This window comes from Aspergillus ambiguus (genome assembly GCF_047715705.1).
Source record: "Aspergillus ambiguus strain CBS 117.58 unplaced genomic scaffold BDV59scaffold_7, whole genome shotgun sequence".
NCBI lineage: Eukaryota > Fungi > Ascomycota > Eurotiomycetes > Eurotiales > Aspergillaceae > Aspergillus > Aspergillus ambiguus.
In genome coordinates, this window is record NW_027395520.1 from 181,054 (window position 1) to 203,833 (window position 22,780).

Genomic DNA, 22,780 nt, shown 5'->3' on the forward strand with positions numbered 1-22,780 from the left:
ATTAAGTATACGTAAATTGGGCAAATTCTATTCGCGTCCGTCAAGCGACCAAACCAACCGTTCGTTCATGTTTTATCCTTCCCGGCCCAGCTTCGCCAGGGATTCCGTAATAAACTCATTCGCATTCATCAAATCCGTGCTGCCGTAGACGACCCTCCGTCGGGGCACACCGTGGGATCCAGCGGCCCCGCGGCCGCCAGCACCCGCCGCCTCGCTCCCGGGGCCGCTCGTCTGACGCACCCAGTCCTGCAGGTTCCCGTACTCGTCCATGCTGCCGCCGCCGACGGTGAAGACGATGGCCTCGTTGAAGGCCTGGCGGCGCTGGCCGAAGCTGGCCCCCGTGCCGGGGCCCGACGCGCCCATGCCACTCGGCGACTGCGCGTTACGGGAGGCCGAGGCCGGGGGCATGGCGCCGCGGGCGTTGGCGCTGCGCGGGTCGAAGTAGAGGTAGTTTTCTGTCTTGGCAATGGCGGAGCTCGAGGCTGAAGCTGGGTCCATGATCGACTCGGTGATCTTGGTCAGGGTCAGGTCCTTGTTGGCCGGGAGGAAGTTTTTCACGCCGGAGATGAGCGAGTCAAAGTTGGCGCCCAGGGCGCCGGAGGTGATGCGGTCGGTGAGGCGGTTGGAGAGGGACGAGAAGCCCTTGAACAGATCGGAGGACTGGGACTGCTGCTGCGGCGTCGCTGTCGTCATCATGGTCATCCGGGTGATCTCGCGGACCTGTCGCACGTAGGCGAGCGAGCTGACGTCGCTGACGCCGGCGCGGGTGAGGGCTTCCTCGAACTGGGTCATGTCCGCTCGTGAGAGCTCGGTCTCGGTGCTCAGGAACCAGATCATGAAGAGACGGAGCTTGTCGGATGGCTCGCTGCCCTTGGACGCGTCGTTGATAAGCTCCATGATTTGCGTCTTGGACTGTTTGGTGATGTTCTCCTCCAGCTCGAAGAAGTTATCGAGCTGGCGGTCTTTGATGCCCTTGAGAAGCGCGGTAGCGATGTTCATGTGCATGTCCAGGATGGCTTTGCGTTCGCGGAGTTCGGGGAGGAGGGTGATGGCAGCCTTGAGATGTTGTGCGGAGGCGCTTGTGTCATTCTGGAGATCCTCGATGGAAGAGGCGCCGGTCTTCCGTGTGATCTCGTTGGCATCCTCTTTGTACCGTGTTAATTCGGCATCGATGTCTTCGGCGACCTGAGGGAAGGGGGCTCCCGCATTGCGCTTCCAGAAGAAGTCGTTGCTGTTGATATCGTAGGCCTTCTTGGTGACACCCTTGCCAGGGGCTGACTCGTCCGCCTCGGCCTCCAGGGTGATGCGGTTCAGACGCATCTGGAGCACGTCCTGCACGAGGGACTGGTATGTCCATGAGTGGGAGAGCATGGGAACGAGATCCACGTTGCGGTCGACGATGATGAGGACGGGTCGGGAGGAGGGGACGCCGGGGGTGGATTTCTTGTTCGAGAAGAGGTTGTCTTTCGAGTTAAGGATGTGGTCGCGAAGTTTGCGATCCAGTTTCGTGGCGATGAGCTCGGCCGCGCCGCCTTTGGGACACCGGATGATGGGCATGGAGCCTGCATAGGTGGGGTTAGTAGATGGGAGAGACCCGGATGAGAAAGCTAGTACGCACCCATAGTAACGCTAACGCTGAATAGTCCGCTCACGATCTTGTCGACAGTCGCATCCAGATCCTCATCGCTGGTCTGCGCACTGTTGATCTTCCAGTAGGCATCGTTTCCGAGCCCGAGGCTGAAGAGGTCGGGTTCGGCAACTATGAAATTGAGATACTGATCGTACACCTGGGCAACGTGTTCGGCCGTTCCAGAAGATGCGATCTGGGAGGCAAAGTCTTCGAGGAGGGGCCGGGGAACGGAGGATAAGAAGTTCACATAGGCGGGTGAGTATAACCCCCGAGATAGGTCGTTTGTGATCACCTGGATGTTGGCGGCAGTCGGCTCAACGAGATAGACGACAGGGACGTCGGGAATAGGATAGCGGGTAGAGTTGAGGTTTCTTCAATCCGGTCGTTAGTTACGGGTCAGGGGGAGAGGGAGGACATGGGTCCAGATGTGGGCGCATACAGATGGATGGTGATGCCCCACGCTCGGAGATCATTGACACGCAGCACGCTACTGATCACATCGCGACCCATATTGTCAAACACCAAGACCTTCCAGATGGGATCGCCATCTTCGTTCAAGATCGGGGAGGAGATTAAGCCCTGTGCGGAGGTCTCATGGGAACCGTCTCCGGTAGGTTGAGGATCATGGTTCAGATTAAGGATTTTGTGAATCGAAGCTGGGAAATTGCCCAATCAGCACATGCGACTCAACAGATAGGAGAGTAACCATCTGAAAAACCTACCAACCTGACGGTCACGGAGGGACAGAGGAGGGGATGCCATGGTGGTTTACCCCGGGAGGTAGTAGTTGGCAGCGCAAGCGGTATTCACGAGGACAGCGGGCAGAGGACAAGTCTCATGACCGAGAAAGCGCGGCGCAGTTGAGAATGGACCAGAGAAGCCAGCAGACCGGTGAAATCCGCGGGGAATTTGGAGTTGAGAGGTATATAACAGGATATGTTGATCTGTAACCGTCAAATTAACTCACTTACCTGGCATGTCCCGTTGGGGAGCTCGACCGGGATTATGTCATCCGACCAAGCAAACGATGCAAACCGAGGCTCGCCACACGTGACATGCGGTAAGCGCCCGACACGAGCTTTTTCCCTTTTCTCTCCTCTCTCGTCTCCGTCCATCTCCTTCCATCTTCCACCCATCGACTACCACCGAATACCCCCTCTCTTCCCCCTTTTCACCATTCACCCTCTTCGTAAACCGAATGACTATGCTGCAGATCTGCAGTCCGGAGTGGTTCTTTGTATGAGAGCCTTTTCTTTTCGCTGTCTGTCTATCTAAAGAGTCAAATCTAAAGAGAAGAAAAGGGTCCACAAGGACCAAGACTGTACGCACTAATTGTCACTCGGAGGAGTACGAGAGACCCAAAGACAGAGAAAGAGAAAAAGAGAGAAAGAAAGAGAGTGTGTGAAGCTGAGAACCAGGCCAAGAGAGGATAAAGAACTGAGGAAGGACGGTACAAAGGAGAACAGACAAGCTGGAGACAACGGATGAGGAAAAGGGAGCAATAACAGGCGAAAGGAATTCTCCCAAACCGCACAGGACGTTTTCTTTCTTGCATCTTTCAATATCTTACGTCTATTATACGGGAAGTACTGGGCCAGTTGGGTGTATTCCAAGCATTGAACAGCGGGTTTCTCTTAAGACCGACTCGCCGGAAACCCGACGGACCTTTGCTGCTGCTGCTTAAAGGAAAACGCACCCACGGGCCAATTAAGGTGGTGTGAAACTTACGTGTGGGGAGGCTAAGGTACCTAAGTTGATACCAGATCCAGAGGTCTTCGGGGTCATTTCTCTCCCTCCCGCCTGAGTCACATACGGCTGCAGCGCGTTTCCCGCTGCTGCTGCTCGCTGCTCCTTGCCTCACCACCGCAAGGCCCCAGCCAGGCCCTTTTTTTTTCGCCCCCAGATCTCTGGCTGACCGCCTTCCCCCTTGGTGATTTTGACCAATCCGCGTTGGCCTTCTACTCGTTGCGGTCCACTAATCACCGTTGGCGTGGTGGATCCACTGGGTTTCTGAAAAAGGAAAGCAAGAGGACCGCCCCGACCGAGACCTTGCCTAATCGGGTGTGTTCCTGCACGTGGATGCATGTGACTTATACTTTTGTGCTCCTGCTCATCGCATTGTCGATTGTTGTTGTTCTTCTCTAGACTTTCCCCTCCTCCGACTCTTCATCCATCTCCCTGTTGAGGGTAGGGGACTGCGGCACCATGGACCAGTTTCCCCCGCAGGATCTCCTGCGTGGTGTCCCTCAGCCTCCGGTCAACCCCGCCTCTCTACCTCCAGAATACTGGGCCAGTCTGGATTCTTTGTACACCAATGCCGACCCGTCATCACACCAGCAAACGCGCGACCAACATGCGCAACAACACCAGCAGCAGAATCACCTTCAGACGCCCTCTCAGCCCCTGGGAATCACCTGGGACCACCCCGTCTTCTCCCAAAACCAACCGCCTCTTTCCTCCTCCCAGTCTCGGAGTCCGTTACCACAACCGGATCAGATCCATGGCTTATACGATAATCAAACTCCTCAGGCCTGGCGTGGTGATTCTTTGCAGAACCAGCCCATGATGTCGACAACTCCCTCGGGCTATGGGATCTCCCCGCAATATCGCCCGCTACAACCGTACCCCCAGGGACAAATGTCGTTGGAGTCACAGTCCCTCTCGACGCCCGAGAACCCTGCCTTCCACCAATCCTTCGCCTATTCCCGTAACTACTTTCCTCAGCAACAACTCTCCGTCCCCGATACTCCCTCGCAGCATCCCCAGCAGACCACATATCATAATGAAGTTCCTTCGATGGGATTGGACCCATACGCCCTTTCGACTGGCTTTCCAGATGATCCTTTGGTGAGTTGTTAATACCTTTTTTCTAGACTGTCTGGCTGACTGACGATCCTGGTACCAGGCTTCGATGTCCTTCCCCCACGATTTCCCTGAAGTTACCCCAAACTTGCCGACACAGAATACGATAAACCCTCAGCTGGTAGCGCAACAGCAGACCCAAGTTCCAGGGCAACAAAGCAACTACACCTACCTGAACATGCCTGGATTTGAACGCCAGAATGAGCCAAAGTATGTCTTCGTTGAGTCTCCCTTGCGGTCGATTCCTGACAGTTTTATCATAGGGCTTTCGATTACTTTCGGAATGACTTGCAAATGCCGGTACTGGGCCAACAAAGCTTCAATGCTTCCCCTGGAATTACTCACCCCTCTGTCGTTTCGATCAACGGTAAAGCTCGGCCCGTCGTCATTGTTACTGATCTTCTTATCGCTAATCTTACGCCTTTAGGGCAAATCGGTACGATGCCTAACGTTCCCGCTGTAGGTGCACGAAAGAAACAGCCCGGTACCAAGAAACAAACGAAGAAGGTTTCCAAAAAGGCCCCTGGCAGGATGACGAATGGGAAGACGAATTCCTCAAGCTCTGAAAGCGAGACCGACGATTCAGATCTTGAAATCATATCTCCTGAGGAGCCATCCCCCATCCCCCCCGCTCGTCCCAGTGATCCTGAAGCTGCTATACAATATGATACCCTCCAAGCGGTCTGGTCGCCACGTAATAGAAGACCTAATGCCGAGAAAGTCAAGAGTGCCCTGGTCGCATTCAAAGACGTCGTCAAAACCGTAAGGGACTCGTGGAAAGAGAAATCCCAAGCGATGAAAGCGGCGGAGAATAAGAACGAGAATGAAAAAGCCACCCAGATAAAGAAGGACGTCGTTCTCCAGCGCCGTCTGATGGATGTGGTTGTCAGCACCACCTTGGAGAAGGGCCACCCGATGATTGTCGAGAAGTATGTCATTTTCCCTTCCCCTGTTTACCACCCTGCACATGCACATCTGGCATCTTGTCAAGGCCATAGAATTCACTACCGAATTGAGTGCCTCTTCAATGTAATTCCCCTAGTGATGTGAGCACTGCTTCTCTGAAAAGAGTGCTTATAAGTAAGGGTGGACATTCCAACCCACTGGCTCGCTATCTGCCCTGTGCAGGAAGCGACTGGGAGGCAGCTCCAGTATGAGTTTTGTTGGCCTTGAAAGTCTACTAGATTACCGGGGTATAGATAATTTGGCCCTAACCATGGATCCTGTGCATGTGATTCTGTGGTCTTTTGTGTGCTGCATTAGCCATTCTGCCTTTAAACTGGCTAACGCGCGTCTCTGCAGATTGGGTGAACATCCCATGGCTGTTGCTGCCGTATATTCTTTCATGTTGGACCGACATCAAGCTTCTGATATCGACGGTGCCTTCAATATCAGCCTCCTGAAGGTCAGCCATTTAATGCAGTGGATTTTGTACATTGACTAATCTAAGGGCAGTTACTTTCCCGCTTTGTGACCATGGATGAGGATGTTTTGAACAAAACGAACGTTGCCAAACTTCTACCTAGGTTTGTGAAGAAGGGCGGCCCAATTGTCCGAGAACTTTCTCAGAAAATTCTTGATAATGCCGCAGCTTCGACGAAACGGAAGCAAGACGCAGCGAAAGCATCCTCCAAGGAAAATTCACCTAGCAAGAGCGCTACAGCTAATGTACCAGATGCGACTGGGACAAAGCGACCCCGCGAGGGTGAAATTAATGGCCAGCCTGCTACCAAGAGGATGGTGGTTCCATCTGGTGCTAAGAATGCTTTGAAACCGAGCACTCCCAGTGCCAATGGTCCCTCCAAACGTGCACAAGAGCCGGGCCAAGAGAACAGGACGAACCCCACAGCTTCCCGTCCAAAGGCCAATATCGTTGCCCCTAAGCCTACGAATCTTTTTGGGAGCTTGAGCTCTGCGTCTAAGAGACCTGGGACCTCCAACGCAGAGAGAGCGGCGGCGGCAGCAGCAGCTGCAAAGTCAGGGTAAGTAGACCTACTGTTCATAATCGAGAGAACTGGGACTAATTTGGTGTAGCACTCCGGCGAAAAAGGAGCCTCAGCCGGCACCGTCCAAGCCGACATTTTCCTTCGGCGATCTTATGGCGGATCTCAATAAACAAAAGGACCCCACGCCGTCGGAGCCTGTTGAGGAGAAGCCTCCCGAGAGCGAGGAAGAACGCGAGAGGCGACTTCGTAAGGAGGCTCGGCGAAGGCTACGTGTTACCTGGAAACCAGACAGCTCTCTGACGGAAGTGCGTTTCTTTACTCATGACCCCGATGAGGAGCTTGGTCCCGGAGACCGCTCTAGAGAAGCAGGGGATGTTAAAGGCGAAGGCAGTGTCCTTAAGCTTCATAGAGATCTTGATGAACTGGAAGATGACGAAGATGGCGGTATCCGCGAGGAGAATTTGTTAGAATACCGCGAGCCTTCTGGTATTTCCCCGTTCGGTGATACTCTTCTATTCCTGCCACTAACCAGTGTAGAAATTGATCTTGCGGGCATCGAACATGGAAACTATACGAAACGTGGGGGTGCCCAACAGCCTGTTAGCCCTGAGAAGACTGCTCAGGAGCACAGGGAGGCAACTACTCTTATGGTTTTCTACACATCCCCTGCAGAGGTGCCGCCATCTCCTAAGGAGCCGCCTCCATCTGATGCTGAGGAGTCAGTCCCTGAAGTTCTCTCATTTGGCGAGCTCCCGGATCATGTCAAGGTAGGCGGTTCTTACTCTCAAAGTCCTACCTGGGTCTTTTGGCAAGATGCTGATAATTTGCAGGCACGACAGGAGCGGTACTATGCAATGGTCAACCCCAAACGCGCAACCTCCGCTCAACCAGCGCCTCAGAATACCCCTCAAGGCGCTCCATTCGATATATCAAATTTACTCAAAATCCTCCAAAATGCTCCACAGACTCCACAGCATTCAACCCCTCCCCCCGTCTCCCAGCCCGTCTCGCAACCGCCAATGTCGGACCTTGAGCGTACCATCAGCATGTTCAGTCAACCACAGCCTCAGCAGCAAGCCCCGAATCCACTCCTTTCGATGCCGCAGTTTCCAGCCCTGTCCCAGCCTACAGCAACACAAGGCATCGACTTCCAGAAGATCCTCTCTGCTATGAATCCTATGCAGCAAACCCCTACTCCTCCGCAAGCTCAGCAATCCCAACCCAGCATTGCACCAAATCTTGCGGCCATAATATCTCAGCTTTCCAACCAAAACCAACAAGCGTCTCAGGCTTCCGGTCAGTACGAAGACCCGGAGCGCAAGCGCATGCGTGAGAATGGTGGATATGACGGCCATGATGATAACTACGGTTACTCCAAACGCCCCAAGTCTGGCACACCAAACAAGAAACATGTAAGTTCTCTGAATGCAAGATTCTTGCGTTCGTTACTGACTGCCCACTAGCCTAAAGCTGGAATGGTTGCTTGTAGATACTGGGCGGAAGGCAGGTGTCGAAAGGGCGACGACTGCACATATCGTCACGATCCTCTTAACTAGTGATTCCATCTTTGATACCCCGCGGTATCTGTGATATGAGCCATCATTGCTTTGCATATATGTCTGTGCCACTATACCGGGTTTGCTTTTCCTTGCAACTGTACAATGATGCAAATATGTGCCTGGCGAGTTCATGGCGTTGGTTGATGACAGTATTCTTTCGCACGCATCGATTGTCTTTCCCTTGGGAGCATCCTGCATATCATTTCATCGGAAGGAGTTCTTTTGTCCGTTTCTTCAGTGGGTTTTCATATCATATGCAAGTTATTTCCTCTGGATGAAGTTTGCGACGCTGGTTCATATGCAACGGCGTTTTGTTCTGTTGTGGGGAACGTGTATAATAAAGCGATCCTTCACGTGCTTTCCAGATTCTCGTAATTATTCTCTTCAATACCAACTTCACTTCTCTTCATCATGACAGGTACCTAGGTAGCCTTCGAGACGACCGAGCAAGGCGAGACAACAAGGCTCGTATTTAATGCACTAAGCTTATTGGGTAGGTTGAGCAAAGTCATCGAATCTATGGACGGATAACTACAGTGTAGATATTCATCTCAGCCATCCAGTCTCCTAGCGCCAATCAATAGAGCTTGGTAAACCCCATGATTCGGCTAGCTAATACGCATAAGCGTGGCGAATAAGTATATTTCAATTGTCTGACTTATATTAGCTCATAGAATATGTTACTTACGTTATTCCTATAGACTAACCTTTAATAATGGTTTTGGTGCATGTCTCTGCCGTATATAACTAAATATATACTAATTCTGGTGTTCTCTAGATTACGTAAATATTTAGGCCTAACTAATGTATGTGAGCGATCCTCTGGATTCAACTCCCGCTTCCGCCTAATATTGAGATTTATAGGAACTAGAGCTCTTGAAGTGATCACTCTTTGAGAATTTGAAGTTGGAGGGGTGAAAACGCGCCACGCGAAAAACTATCTGCTAGCGCGTTTTTTACGCAGACTTTTTACAAGGTACTGTAACTTCAATCTTCGGTGTTTATGGAGTATCTTCATTTGCATCATTGTACTGGATTTTTCTAACAGCAGTGTATTGCAAACTATAGCTGTCGTGTATGATCGCATATCCGTTACAAGATGCAGACACAACCAGGTCTAGACAGGTCCCAGGTTTCTCACCTGATTATTGTGTGTTGCCATGCGATATATATCGGAGGGCCAACCAAGGGAGCCTCAGAGGAAGAATGGTAAGAAGACTAATATCTTGGGCTATCCCGATATGATCGAAATATTTAAAAATATCCATCAACCTAGCCGTTGACAATATCCTTAACAGGCTAATAGAGCCTTTCCAAAAGGGGGAAACCCCCACCTTCGCCAGCCATGTCAAAGCTGGACTTGAGGCTCTCGCGAGTGACCCCTCTAGCTTGCTGATGTTCTCAGGGTGAGACACAAACATGACTAGATGGCTCATAAGATCCCTAAACTAACAATGTGCAAGAGGCGCCACGAAACGATCACTGACGGGTTTGACGGAAGGGCAGTCATATCTTGTACGAAGGCCCATATGACGAGAACCAGGATAGTTAGATATTAACCTCTTCAGCAGAATCTCGCCAAAGACAACGGCTACTTCCACACCCCAGACATCAACCCTCATAATATTATCGCCGAAACTCATGCAACAGACTCCTATCAAAATGTCCTGTTCTCAATTCTTCAGTTCAGACTGTATACGGGCACCTATCCAACCAGAGTCACCGTAGTGACACATGAGTTCAAGAGGAAACGGTTCATGGAATATCATTTCCCAGCCGTTGGTCTTGTTCCACTCGTCTCCCGCAGAGAGGAGAGAGATGACCAGGCCCGGGTTAACCTTATTGGGATCAATCCTCCAGAGCAAGTCACTCCAGTGGAGTCATTGATTACAGGGGAAGAAATACGAGGGATTGGGCTCTGGAAGAAAGATCCTTACGGAGTCCAGCCTGAGCTGGCAGGGAAACGGGTAAAGCGAGGTTGGACGGAGGGAATGGAGGAAGGGCTGTTTGTCAACGTGAGTCTCGAGAGCGTAGTTGAGGAACTGGTGAGATGGAACGGTGGAAGAAATGGGAACGAATGGTTTCCAAAATTAGAGCAGCTGCCGTGGTATATAGCTTGATACAGTGGCATGATCATGCATCCTCATTAGTCGTTATTTAACTAGACCAAATGTACACTTAAAACGTCGTACCGAAACCCGCCAATGCAAAATACTTCTTACCCAAACGCCGTGTGCAAACAACTTGAACCATATCTAGAGCCTTCCATCCTAATCTGCAAGGCGGTAACTGACGAGAGTCTCAACGCGGTGGTTGTTGGTACTAAAACTCCGAAGTTGCACTTTCTCCGCATTCTTGATCTCCTTAGCGTCGCTATCGCCCCATTCGACAGGAACTTCAGAGTCGGCATCGGCGTATACGAGGACATTAAATGTACAGTCGCCGTCGAGGACGGGAAGGAATGTCACGGAGGCGGTGATCTGTCGGAAGATGGCTTGGATCTCGTCTTGAATTTCTTTTTCAGTCTTTTCGACCGCAGGCTCAGTGTCCCTGAAGAAGAGAGGGTCAGTCAAACAGAGGGTAATAGAATAGAGGTGGGTAGCGACATACGCCGGACCGGAATTTTCCTTGTCACCAGACGACCGTGAAGACTTGCTCTTGCTCTGTTTGAAAATCTGAACGTCGAACTGCCACCGCTCGACGTGTTCTCCAGTCTCCTTGCTTGTGATGACGACAACCAACTTCGAAATCTTGCCTCCCACCATCCACTTATTCAACTGGGACATGATCTTCTTGATGTAGGCCTTGACCTGGTCGTCGGCGGTGACTGAGTCGATTAGTGGGGTCACGGACGGCGGAAGGAAGAGACCAACCAAGCATGTTGAGGCCATATTTCTTGACACTGTATCGCATTAGCTTGAGTCAAGGATGTAGGGCGGAGAAGAAGGGACTTACGTGGTGAAGTCTTCCGGAGGGTAGACACCCCGCTGGAAGCTGTGATCAGGGATTAGACTAGCCCACTTACGACGTATCGGAGTCGACTTACAGGATGGAGTTGATGGAGTACTCAAACTGGGACTGGTCAGCATGCATTCATGTTTGATATCCATGTATCTGAAGGACACTCACGAATTCTGCCACCAGCTTCGCCGACCCTATCTCCGGGTAAGCTGTTGCACCACCCGATTCAGTGTGGCGGCTTACCTTTCAAGGACAGCTTGTGGACCTTGGACTTGTCCTTCGAAGCGGCGGACATGGTGAATTGAGTAGTGACGAAATCTCTTTCGTTGGAGCGCTTTGTTGGAAGTCTGTGGATGAATGCCGGGAAAAAGACCGCGAGGATTGTTTACCCCGATAGTCGCTGCAGCAATCGCAGCCCCGATACGGTATGGTGTGTGCCTGCTTACTCATTGTTTATGCATCGGCATAATTCACCTGACTAATATCATGCGCGGTACGCAGTAGTTACAACCAACATGGATTGTTCGATGGAATATGCAATGAAACCTCCAGAGCACAGTTAAGGCCTCTGAGTCTATTGGGAACGATGATTCCTGGTGCTCTATAAAAGCACTGAGTTCAGTATCGATTTTCTGACCGACATCCTATCGTATCTCCTACTCTCCGCTCGGCCCGCAACTTTTCTCTCCGCCAGACTCAGGTCCAGTTGAACTTCCCCAGACCACCAACTTCTTCCCTTGACCGTGCACCTCCTCCTGCGAAAACCCCCTTCCCATGCAACTACAGACCTCCCAATGCGAGGATGCCTGCAGTTAGCCAGATGGCTGAGCGCAGCACCAACCCGCCCTGCTGCTAGCCATTGGCCTGGCCCTTACGCCGCCTCGCGGTTTTTCTCTACCTCCACGATACTCCAGGCGTCGGCGAGGGCAGCCCGCGCATCGGCGAGTAGGACTCCGTCCGAGCTGGAAATGCGAATTGCGGCGATCCCAATCGAACGGTATCGGAATTTCTGCATCGTCGCCCATGTTGACCACGGCAAAAGTACACTCTCCGACCGACTGCTGGAGTTGACGGGGACTATCCAGCCCGGAACGAACAAGCAAGTTCTGGATAAACTGGACGTGGAACGTGAGCGAGGCATTACGGTCAAGGCGCAGACATGTACAATGATCTATAACCATAACGGGGAGGACTACCTGCTACACCTGGTGGACACCCCGGGACATGTGGATTTCCGCGCGGAGGTATCGCGCAGTTACGCTAGCTGCGGCGGCGCCTTGCTTCTTGTCGATGCGAGTCAAGGCGTTCAAGCGCAGACAGTCGCGAATTTCTACCTCGCGTTTGCGCAGGGTCTGGAGCTTATTCCTGTCATCAACAAGGTCGATCTGCCGTCCGCAGAGCCGGAGCGCGCCCTCGAGCAGATGCAACAGTCTTTCGAGCTCGACACGGAGAACGCGGTATTGGTTTCGGCGAAGTCAGGGCTGAATGTGGCGAAACTGCTTCCCACCGTGGTGGACAAGATTCCAGCGTATGTTGACTGCCTTCTGTCTCTCTGTGTGATCCAGAGGAGGGACTGACTGATCGATTGCGAACAGACCCGTCGGGGACTCCAAGAAACCTCTGCGTATGCTTCTCGTCGACTCTTGGTATGATTCCTACAAAGGTGTTATCTGTTTGGTCCGCGTGTTCGACGGAGAAATCAGAGCCGGAGACCAATTGGTCTCGTTCGCCACGGGAATTAAATACTACGTGGGTGAGGTTGGGATCATGTATCCGAACGAAACACCCCAGACAGTAATCCGTGCCGGTCAAGTCGGTTACATCTTCTTCAACCCTGGTATGAAACGCAGCAAGGAAGCCAAGATTGGAGACACCTACACGAAAGTTGGGTCCGAGAAGGCAGTGGAACCGCTTCCCGGATTCGAAGAACCAAAGGCCATGGTATTTGTGGCTGCGTATCCCGTGGACGCAGACCATTTCGAACATCTGGAAGACAGTATTAACCAGCTCATGCTGAACGACAGGAGTATCACGGTCCAGAAGGAGTCATCGGAGGCTTTGGGAGCCGGTTTCCGACTGGGATTTCTGGGAACCCTTCACTGTTCAGTATTCGAGGACCGACTGCGCCAGGAGCATGGTGCCAGTATCATTATTACTCCCCCGTCCGTGCCGGTAAAGGTTCTGTGGAAAGACGGGAGGGAGGAGGTCGTGACCAGCCCTGCCAAATTCCCTGATGAAGATGAGCTGCGATCCAAAGTTGCAGAAATCAAAGAACCTTACGTGTTGGCTACTTTGACCTTCCCCGATGAATATCTCGGGAAAGTCATTGAGTTGTGTGAATCTAACCGCGGTGTACAGCAGAGCCTGGAGTATTTCACATCGACACAGGCCATTTTGAAGTACGAACTGCCAATGGCACAGCTCGTGGACGACTTCTTCGGGAAGCTCAAAGGGTCGACGAAGGGCTATGCGTCCTTGGACTATGAGGAGTCAGCCTGGCAGACGAGCAACATCGTCAAGTTGCAGCTCCTGGTCAATAAAGCCCCCGTGGATGCTGTTGCACGGATTGTCCATTACAGTCAGATAGAAAGACTGGGAAGAAAATGGGTGACCAAATTCAAGGAGCACGTTGATCGGCAGCTCTTCGAGGTGGTCATTCAAGCCGCTGTCGGGCGTAAGGTGATCGCGCGTGAGACGGTGAAACCGTACCGGAAGGACGTCCTTGCCAAACTCCATGCGAGTGATGTCAGTCGACGCAGGAAACTGTTGGAGAAGCAGAAAGAGGGACGGAAAAGGTTGAGGGCTGTTGGAAATGTCGTGATTGAACATAAGGCTTTCCAGGCTTTCCTCGCGAAGTGAATGTAGCGATGTGCTATATTCGGTTCTTTGTATATTATACCAGATGGCGCTGATTGAGATGTATTATTATCGCTGTATAGAAATAAATGATGGATGTGTTCTTATTAGACTACGCTGTAAAGATTGCTCAACAGTGATTGGCTGGAGGAAAGACCAATGCTGACATAAGACAACTTTCCGCTGATTGGCGGGAGCTCCATGAGCTGCCGGGGAAATTTGAAGAAAATCGAAAAGTTCTCGTCGCCAACCCCGCCGCCCTTCGTCTTCTGCAGTTTTCCTCCTTCACCCTGGCCACTCCTCCTGACGTCTGAGCAGTGACTAAACACGTTCTCGATACTAAAGGGATTTACCTCCTATTTTTTGTTCCTTGAGGCTTCCTCTTCTCACCCTGCGCGCGCTCTCCGGCGCACTGAACCCCTCTCTGAGTCATTGGTCACCTTGCCATGCGCAACTCTTGATTGACGGCGATGCAGCCTCCAGAAGGTGTGCAGGTCGACCTGGGCAAAGCCCAGGTCATCGACCGTGTCCCGAAAGTCATTTCTGAGCTGAAGTTTGGCGTCTTGTACGGACTACTTGATATATCTTCGGAAAATTCGTGGGGCGTATCTGGCTAACTCCGAGGCTTTGTACTAGATCCCACGATGACATTGTCAGCCAGGGCGTGGTGGAGGTTTCGGATCGAAAGTTCTTCGACCTTGATCATGATCGAGCCGTCGTCGCCCACGGCCCCCTCGACTCGCGCATGGGTGTATCGAACAAAACGGCAACCTGTCAAACTTGCGGTCTTCCTCTCCAGACTTGCAATGGCCATTTCGGTCACGTAAGGCTGGTATTACCCGCTTTCCACGTCGGTTACTTCAAGCGCGTTATCACCATTCTTCAAGAGATCTGCAAGGAATGCTCTCGCATCTTGCTCCCTGAAGGAGAACGCCGTAGTTATCTCCGTGAAATGCGGCGCCCTGGATTGGACAACCTCCGACGTTTGCAGATTGCGAAACGAGTTCACGAACGGTGCAAGAAGACCAAAACCTGTGAGGCATGTGGCACCATCAACGGCGTCGTGAAGAAGGCCGGAACCAGCGCGCTCAAAATCACGCATGACAAGTTCCGTGCCTTCAACGCTTCGACATCGGTTAAGAAGGTCACACCGGCGAGCAAGATTGTCTTTGATAAGTCGCTTGAGGAGGCTAGGAGTCATAACGCGGAGGTCGAGAAACATCACAAAAAGGCCCAGGACGATTTGAATGCCCTTCGCGTTCTAAATCTATTCAAGAGAATATCGGATACGGATTGTGAGCTTCTGGGACTGAATCCTAAAGAAGCTAGGCCTGAAATGTTTCTATGGCAATTCATTCCCGCCCCCCCTGTTTGCATTCGCCCTTCCGTCGGCCAGGATGCAGCATCGACGGAAGATGACTTGACCGCTAAATTGGGTGACATTGTCCAAAGTAACATCAACTTGAAAAATGCCTTGATGAAGGGCGCCCCGGTTCACACGATCATGGAATGTTGGGATTATATGCAGCTTCAAATTGCCGTGTACATCAACAGCGATGTCCCCGGCCTGAATAAGGCGGACCTGGGAAAGCCTATTCGAGGCTTTGTGCAGCGACTCAAGGGAAAACAGGGTCGGTTCCGTGGTAACTTGTCTGGAAAGCGTGTTGACTTCTCCGGCCGTACCGTCATCTCCCCTGACCCAAATTTGCGGGTGGATGAAGTCGCTGTGCCAGAGTTGGTCGCAAAGAACATGACGTACCCGGAGGTTGTCAATAGATATAACAAGAAGAAACTCCAGGAACGGGTCAGGAACGGAACTAAGAAATGGCCTGGAGCGAACTATCTTATCAAGAAGGGCTCCGATTTCAAAACCTTCTTGAAGTATGGTAATCTTAACATGATCGCCGACCAGATGCAGGAGGGAGATGTGGTCGAACGCCATATTGAAGATGGCGACATCGTGCTCTTCAACCGACAGCCATCTCTCCACAAACTCAGTATCCTTTCTCATTTTGCCAAGGTTCGGCCTCACCGGACCTTCCGACTGAACGAATGTGTGTGCAACCCGTACAATGCAGACTTTGACGGAGATGAGATGAACCTGCACGTTCCGCAGACAGAAGAGGCCAGGGCCGAGGCTATGGAATTGATGGGCGTGAAGAACAACTTGGCGACGCCCAAGAACGGTGAACCCATTATCTCAGCCATTCAGGACTTCATCAGTGCTGCGTATCTCCTTAGCAGCAAGGATAACTTCTTTGATCGGCGCTCTTTTACGCAGCTCTGTCTCTACATGCTCGGACCTGAAACCCGATTTGATCTCCCTCCTCCAGCTGTTGTCAAGCCGCAGATGCTGTGGACCGGCAAGCAAGTTTTCAACATTCTCATGCGTCCAAACAAGGATGACCCTGTGATGGTGAACCTAGATGCTGCTTGCAGAGAATACAAGCAGCCTAAAGATGGTCGTCCCAAGGATTTGGATCCCAAGGATGGTTGGCTTATCATCCGTAACTCCGAAGTGATGTGCGGTGTCATGGATAAATCCACTATTGGTTCCGGAAAGAAGGACAATGTGTTTTACATTATGCTGAGAGATTTCGGCCCTGCTGCAGCTGCGGAGGGTATGAACCGTCTGTCAAGACTATCGGCCCGCTGGTTCACAAACATGGGCTTCTCCATTGGTATCACGGATGTCTACCCTAGCCAAAAGCTTCTGCAGTCGAAGCACGACTTGGTCGAGACCGCCTACGCTCAGTGTGATGAGGTGATCGCCAAATATAAGGCTGGAACATTGGAGAAGTATCCTGGTTGTGACGAACTGCAGACCATGGAAAACCAGCTCTCCGGTATTCTCAGTAAGGTCCGTCAACAGGCTGGTGATGAATGTATTGCCCAGCTGAGCAAGTACAACTCGCCCCTGATCATGGCAACGTCCGGTTCCAAGGGCTCCAGCATCAACGTGTCTCAAATGGTGGCCCTGGTCGGTCAACAAATTATTGGTGGCCAGCGTGTGCAGGATGGTTTCCAAGATCGCACTTTGCCTCATTTCCCGAAGAACGCTCGTCAACCGCCGTCTAAGGGTTTCGTCCGTAACAGTTTCTTCTCCGGACTTGAACCTACGGAGTTCATTTTCCACGCTATGTCTGGGCGTGAAGGTCTGGTCGATACGGCCGTCAAAACAGCCGAAACTGGTTACATGTCCCGTCGTCTCATGAAATCCCTCGAAGACTTGTCATCTAGGTATGACGACACTGTCCGAAATTCCTCTAACAGCATTGTCCAGTTCCAGTACGGTGATGACAAACTGGATCCAGTCGATATGGAGGGTAAGGCTAAGCCTGTCCATTTCGACCGTACATTTATCCACTCTGAAACGACCACATATGACAACGATGAGCGGAGTCTGCTTCCGAACGAAATCATGGAGGTCTGCGAGGAGATGCTATCCAAGGAACGTGCCAAGTTGGTTCGCAAGGACCTCATGGGTACTCAGCTCGGTTACATGGACCGAAGCGACCATGGTATCGACCAATATGAAAGCGCTCGTGATTTCCTGGAGTCCATCCATCAATACGTCCAGACTAAGGCAGACAGGCTTATTTCGCGTGGCGGTGATATCGATCCCAATAATGAGCGGAGTCAGAAGGGTTTGAACCACACTGGGAAGTTGACCGAAACAACACTGAGGACTTTCATCAAGGCTTGCCTGATGAAGTATAAGAAGGCCCAGGTCGAGCCTGGCCACGCCGTTGGTGCTGTTGGTGCCCAGTCCATCGGTGAACCCGGTACACAGATGACGCTGAAGACTTTCCATTTTGCTGGTGTCGCTGGTATGAGTATTACTCAAGGTGTGCCCCGTATTAAGGAAATTATCAACGCCTCCAAGGAGATCAGTACTCCTGTTGTTGCCTGCGAACTTGTCACCAAGGACAACATCATCGCCGCACGTATCGTCAAGGGTCGGATAGAAAAAACCTATTTGCGGGACATTATCCATTATGTCCGGGAGACTTGGACTGGCAAGGAGGCCTTCATCACGGTCAAGATCAACTGGAAGACAATCCAGGATCTGGCTCTTGAGTTGAAGATCAACAACATCCTAGCCGCTATCAAGAACCACAAGCGTTTCAAGGCAGATGATCTTAAATTCCGGCACACTCGTTCCCACATCCATATCTACATGGACCTTGACCCCTCCAGCAAGGCATCTCTGTCAAAGACTGAGATTGCGGCGACCAGTGCGGATCCATTCCTTCGGTTAAAGCACCTGAAGCGTATGCTTCCCGACATCCAGGTGCTGGGCCATCCTCACGCCTACCGTGCAATCATCCGAACAGATGAGACGTCCACCACGAACACCCTTCTTGTGGAAGGGTATGGGTTGAGAGAATGTATGACCACGATGGGTGTGGACGGTCTTCGTACCTCCACGAACAACGTGATGGAAATGCGCGAAGTTCTTGGTATCGAGGCTGCCCGTGTTACTATTGTCCAAGAAATCAGCGAGGTCATGAAGGACATGGATATCGATCCTCGTCATATGCAGCTGCTGGCTGATGTGATGACCTACAAGGGTGAAGTGTTGGGTATCACCCGGTTTGGTCTGGCTAAGATGCGTGACTCTGTTCTCCAGCTGGCCTCGTTCGAGAAGACGGCCGATCACCTGTTTGATGCTGGTGGAGCTGGTCGTTCGGATATGATTGAGGGTGTATCCGAATGTATCATTATGGGCAAGACGGTCTCCCTCGGTACCGGTGCTATGGAAGTGGTGCGGAAGATCAACTTCTTCGAAGGCCAGATGGGCGCAAGAAAGACTCCGTTTGAAGATGCCTGGAGCCAGCTTTGCGAGGCTCCTCTCGAGGCGAAAAAGCCTCGCAAGAGAGTGCGGGTCTAACGCTATTGTCTCTTGATTTGTAGTATGGGATAAAAAAAAGCATTTGGGGGCGTTGGATTCATATGTTGGTCTTTTTACATGCATCTACTGGTTCTGCAGTTAGCGATACCGTCGAATGCGGATGGCCTGGCTGTCCTTGTATTCTTTATGTCTAGTCAGACGAATCAAATGATAAATATCTTCAGGTCTGTGGCAACATAGGTTACCCTCTAAACAATGACATGGTTCGTGCCACCATCAGGAGCAAGAATAATAGGAATGATCAAAAGCCCATTTCCAGTTTTAATATGATGACAAGATCCGAAACTAGTCCAGTATCATGAGCCAAGTGTGGCAATCGAAACGATCATCATGAGTGACTGAGCTAAAGCGTAAAAATTCCGCTGACCCAGAAATAGCCGGACACTGCAAAGTATACAGTAAACTCACATCCATCAAATAATGTAGGACATGACGGTTGTACTGTACAAAGATATGCAACGGATTTACTGACTCGAGGACTTAATCTATATCAACCAGGACTCTTGAATCTTCCCTCGGGTGAAGCTCTGCATAATAATTACCTTAATATCCCTGCAATTAAGATACGATCCTCTTAATTCTTCCCTTGGGGCAGAAGATTTTCAGTGCGAATTATCACAGTAATTTTGGACCTGTAAGTGATGTATAGAATCGTTGCGTAGCGTTACTCTATATGAGCTAATGGGCTAGTAGCCTATTATCGTGATGCATACCGGTGGATACTGGCTAGAAGAGATAGTGATGCTTTCTGAAGAATAAGCTCCGGGAATAGCGTTACTAAAAGAGCGCATGGGAGTGAGTGGAAGTGAAAGTTGATAATAAGAAGGGGAGCTTCCATCATTCCACGTCTATAAACGCGAACGCTTCTTAATCCCCCACCTACTCTGTTCTTCAGTAGAGTTATCTGTCTATATTAAGTGCCATGTCTTACGCTTCGAGCTTATCATCGGGACCGATAATTATTGCTAGAGGAAATATGAAATATAACAATTTGCGCCTTTGACTTTGGCGTCGTTGATTATAGCCAAAATCGTTGCCGCCGCTTTCGCTCTCCAGTTGGTAGCCGTTTGCCCTACAATACACCCTACAATACATGCCATGGCTGTCATCAAAGATGCACCACCAACCCAGACATGGGGCTCATTTTGGCAATGGTATACTGAGCGGGTGGTGGAATAAATTTGTCGGATCCTATTTCGCCTTTATCTCAGAAAGCTGAGGGAGATGATGTCCATAAAAGCTCAGCATTAAACCATCTTGATTCTCGCATTCGTCCAAGTCGTCATCGCCAAGGACAGCGTCGTGCTCGAACGGATGTCCGGTCCGGCTGTGGAACATGGTCCGGATCCAGGGCCAGAAGTTGGACTCGTACGCCAGTCAATGGCTGGGTTGCGAGGTATCGGCCTAATTTTTCCATTGAGTCGTCTGATAGAGGGTGGGATATGAAGTCAGACTTGATCCTCATATAGCGAAGATGTTCGTTTCCCTCGCGATGGATATCATCGAGAGTGTTATACCATGGCGCGGAGGTCTGTCACTTCGCAATGTCCATTACTGATTCGAGAAAGCCCACGGGTTCGAAGCGCATGTCAGATGGTTTTGGCAGATATCTTATGAAGTCTGCCCAGACTTTCTCCCTTTCTGCATTAGAGCTAGCCAAAATTGTGCCAAATACTTCCAACTTCCCTAGCCATGCCATGACCATTGGGTTAACGGCACTTTGGGGCACCGAGGCAAACACGCTGTAGTTTCTTCAGGATATCCGGTAGATCAGAGTCTGTGAGTTCCCATATCACGGAGAAATTCGCCACAGAGGCTGGAATATCGTTGGTACGCAAAGTCACCGCAGTGATGACACCGAATGATCCTCCGCCGGATCCTCGAACAGCTTAAAAGAGATCTTTGTAACGAGTCTCATCTACTTGGAGAATTTCCCCATCCGCTGTTACTATTTCAAAGGCAGTAACACTGTCCACAATGGGTCCGTATGTTCGGGAGTAAAAGCCGTAGCCACCACATTGGATCTGGCCACCAATGCCAACGGATGGACACGTTCCCAGTGAGACCATTTTCCTCCCGTCGTGGTAGGCGGCTAAATGAATTTGCCCGAGGAGAGCACCTCCTTCGGCGATTATTTCATTCTTTTCAGGGATGGGGTGTACATGGTTCATCTCCACCATATCAACAACTAAGGCGCCATCCTCTCCGCCTAAGGATAGTCCCTCAAAAGAATGCCCACCTCCACGTACCGCTAACTGGGATAGACCAAATTCCTTGGCAGCCTTGATGATGAGACTGACTTCGTTGGCCGTCGTCGGTTCTACCATGGCTTGGGGCCGATAATATTGGCTTTGGATATTCCAAGTTGCAACCACGTTATCATATTCGCTTTCATTGGGGGTAATTAGTGATACTTGAGAAGGTAGGCATTTGCGAAGATGGTCCACTCTGGAAGAGCAGTGTCCCACCATGATTAAGAAGCTCCGAGATTTGACAATAGATTTCAATTTAAGACCCAATCTATCTTCTCGCCTAGGGAATGACTGCTAGCATTGGGTCATTATGTGGGAAAAGGATCGCATTCTTATAGGCTTTGAACAAATTAATGGCATCCCATGAGTTCAACAGGTGTACCAGGCTAGCATTAAAGATCAGAACAACAATCCAATCGTTATTAAGCGCTGACGATGCAATTCTTACCGCAATAAGGGCAGTGCAGCGTTAATCAACGAATAAGAAAACTTGATGGCCCTTAAATAGACATGCTCAAGTCATCGATGATGAAAATGGCTCAGCATAGTCGTTAGAAGTGTTCTGACAAACTACGGTACGTCTGGGTTTCCCTCGTTTTAGGTCTCTTGCACTTATCTCGGTATCACTAAATACTAAAATCAGCTAGGCACATTCTATAATCAGGGTATGGGAAATGCACACGACGGAACGTAGTTAATAGTAGTGTTCCGAGAAGCTAGGGTTACTCCCGAGAGAAGCCCCACCCACCTCTTGTAAAATACAACCATATAGTTAACATGCAAAGGACGTTGACTTGAGTATACTTTAGCTTGAAGACTTACCTGCGCAGGTATAAGAATGCCCCCTATCCCTAACACTCATGTATATATTAGTTCGCCAGCTCATCTCTAGTTCATTCGTAGTATTGCTTATACTATCAGTATAGCCAAACATCGTCCGACAGTGCAACGATTCCACAAGCTTGGAAACACATATTGTCTAACCTTCGATATGGTTGGGAACAAAGACAGCCACGCCGCCATGATCGACGTCCATGACGAGGTCGAAAGCCAATGGGCGAATATCCAATTAATATTCGAGACCCTTCTCGATATAAGCAATCCGGGAGTCAATGAGGCCATTACTCGAAATACAGACGATGGTGTATGGGATGTCTTTAGAACTCTGGCAGTGCCTGCTACTACAGCACAGCCGCTCATGCAAGTTACGAAAGAGGCATTTTTCATCTTTGACCACCATATGCGGACGAACCATCCGAAATTTTTCAGCTTTATTCTATCTACCTCCAACGAACTGAGCTGGATTGGAGATGTTCTAGTCTCTGCCTTTAACGCCCATGCTGGAGGTCGGGTGGCTAGCTCTGGGCCGTGCGCTGTTGAAACCGCCTTGATCAAGTGGCTTACTTCGAAGATCAATTTTCCATCAACATCGGGGGGCATTTTCGTTTCGGGAAGTTCAATCGCGAATTTAATGGCTATAGTTGTAGCAAGAGATCAAATTCTTACTAAGGACTGCTATTCACGTGGAGTGATATATCTAGGGGAGCAGGTCCACTATTCTTTATCCAAGGCCGCGCGCATTCTTGGGTTCAGCAGAGATCAAGTGCGCAAGATCAGGTCCGACAGCGGATTTCGCATAATACCAACGGATCTTCAAAGACAAATCCGAGAAGATAAACAAAATGGGTTGACCCCATTTCTAGTTGTTGCTACATTTGGTTGCACCGAGACCGGTGCAATAGATCCCCTCCGTGAAATATCACAGATTGCATGTGTAGAAGGGCTATGGCTACATGTTG

The 22,780-nt window shown here is 50.6% G+C and overlaps 5 protein-coding genes across 5 annotated transcripts; 3 read left to right on the forward strand and 2 right to left on the reverse strand.

Moving 5' to 3' along the window:
* Window positions 1–72: 72 nt before the first annotated feature.
* Window positions 73–2,392, reverse strand: sly1 (syntaxin-binding protein; the record flags this gene model as incomplete). The annotated part of the gene is made up of 4 exons (XM_073693473.1): window positions 73–1,562; window positions 1,619–2,001; window positions 2,070–2,286; window positions 2,353–2,392. 4 exons carry the CDS (start codon window positions 2,390–2,392, stop codon window positions 73–75), a joined length of 2,130 nt encoding a protein of 709 aa, XP_073550085.1.
* A 1,147-nt stretch (window positions 2,393–3,539) lies between these two features.
* BDV59DRAFT_153471 (uncharacterized protein) lies at window positions 3,540–8,121 on the forward strand. The gene is made up of 10 exons (XM_073687388.1): window positions 3,540–4,477; window positions 4,536–4,702; window positions 4,756–4,859; window positions 4,920–5,421; window positions 5,795–5,897; window positions 5,948–6,474; window positions 6,527–6,924; window positions 6,976–7,205; window positions 7,269–7,850; window positions 7,902–8,121. Exons 1-10 carry the CDS (start codon window positions 3,836–3,838, stop codon window positions 7,992–7,994), a joined length of 3,348 nt encoding a protein of 1,115 aa, XP_073550086.1. The 5' UTR covers window positions 3,540–3,835; the 3' UTR covers window positions 7,995–8,121.
* Window positions 8,122–8,841: 720 nt separating this feature from the next.
* Window positions 8,842–10,137, forward strand: BDV59DRAFT_173680 (DUF218 domain protein). Its single transcript, XM_073688939.1, has 5 exons — window positions 8,842–8,973; window positions 9,066–9,206; window positions 9,296–9,403; window positions 9,461–9,512; window positions 9,569–10,137. Exons 2-5 carry the CDS (start codon window positions 9,097–9,099, stop codon window positions 10,115–10,117), a joined length of 819 nt encoding a protein of 272 aa, XP_073550087.1. The 5' UTR covers window positions 8,842–8,973; window positions 9,066–9,096; the 3' UTR covers window positions 10,118–10,137.
* Window positions 10,138–11,149, reverse strand: BDV59DRAFT_173684 (spindle checkpoint protein MAD2). The gene is made up of 5 exons (XM_073688940.1): window positions 11,044–11,149; window positions 10,953–10,991; window positions 10,871–10,899; window positions 10,608–10,824; window positions 10,138–10,547 (listed from the first exon to the last, which is right to left on the reverse strand). The coding sequence occupies exons 1-5, from the start codon at window positions 11,088–11,090 to the stop codon at window positions 10,268–10,270; spliced, it is 612 nt and encodes a 203-aa protein (XP_073550088.1). The 5' UTR covers window positions 11,091–11,149; the 3' UTR covers window positions 10,138–10,267.
* A 777-nt stretch (window positions 11,150–11,926) lies between these two features.
* Window positions 11,927–18,708, forward strand: BDV59DRAFT_191819 (DNA-directed RNA polymerase III core subunit RPO31; the record flags this gene model as incomplete). Its single annotated transcript, XM_073691954.1, has 4 exons — window positions 11,927–12,486; window positions 12,554–13,775; window positions 14,291–14,379; window positions 14,451–18,708. 4 exons carry the CDS (start codon window positions 11,927–11,929, stop codon window positions 18,706–18,708), a joined length of 6,129 nt encoding a protein of 2,042 aa, XP_073550089.1.
* Between the last annotated feature and the right edge of the window lie 4,072 nt (window positions 18,709–22,780).

Coding starts and splice junctions, on each gene's coding strand:
- BDV59DRAFT_153471 (XM_073687388.1), top strand. CDS start 3,836: ATGGACCAGTTTCCCCCGCAGGATCTCCTGCGTGGTGTCCCTCAGCCT. Junction 6,475..6,526: donor GCAGCAGCTGCAAAGTCAGG/GTAAGTAGACCT, acceptor AATTTGGTGTAG/CACTCCGGCGAAAAAGGAGC. Junction 7,851..7,901: donor GCACACCAAACAAGAAACAT/GTAAGTTCTCTG, acceptor ACTGCCCACTAG/CCTAAAGCTGGAATGGTTGC.
- BDV59DRAFT_173680 (XM_073688939.1), top strand. CDS start 9,097: ATGCAGACACAACCAGGTCTAGACAGGTCCCAGGTTTCTCACCTGATT. Junction 9,207..9,295: donor GGAGCCTCAGAGGAAGAATG/GTAAGAAGACTA, acceptor TATCCTTAACAG/GCTAATAGAGCCTTTCCAAA. Junction 9,513..9,568: donor CGGAAGGGCAGTCATATCTT/GTACGAAGGCCC, acceptor CCTCTTCAGCAG/AATCTCGCCAAAGACAACGG.
- BDV59DRAFT_173684 (XM_073688940.1), bottom strand. CDS start 11,090: ATGCATGCTGACCAGTCCCAGTTTGAGTACTCCATCAACTCCATCCT. Junction 10,900..10,952: donor CCTCCGGAAGACTTCACCAC/GTAAGTCCCTTC, acceptor AATGCGATACAG/TGTCAAGAAATATGGCCTCA. Junction 10,548..10,607: donor AAGGAAAATTCCGGTCCGGC/GTATGTCGCTAC, acceptor TCTCTTCTTCAG/GGACACTGAGCCTGCGGTCG.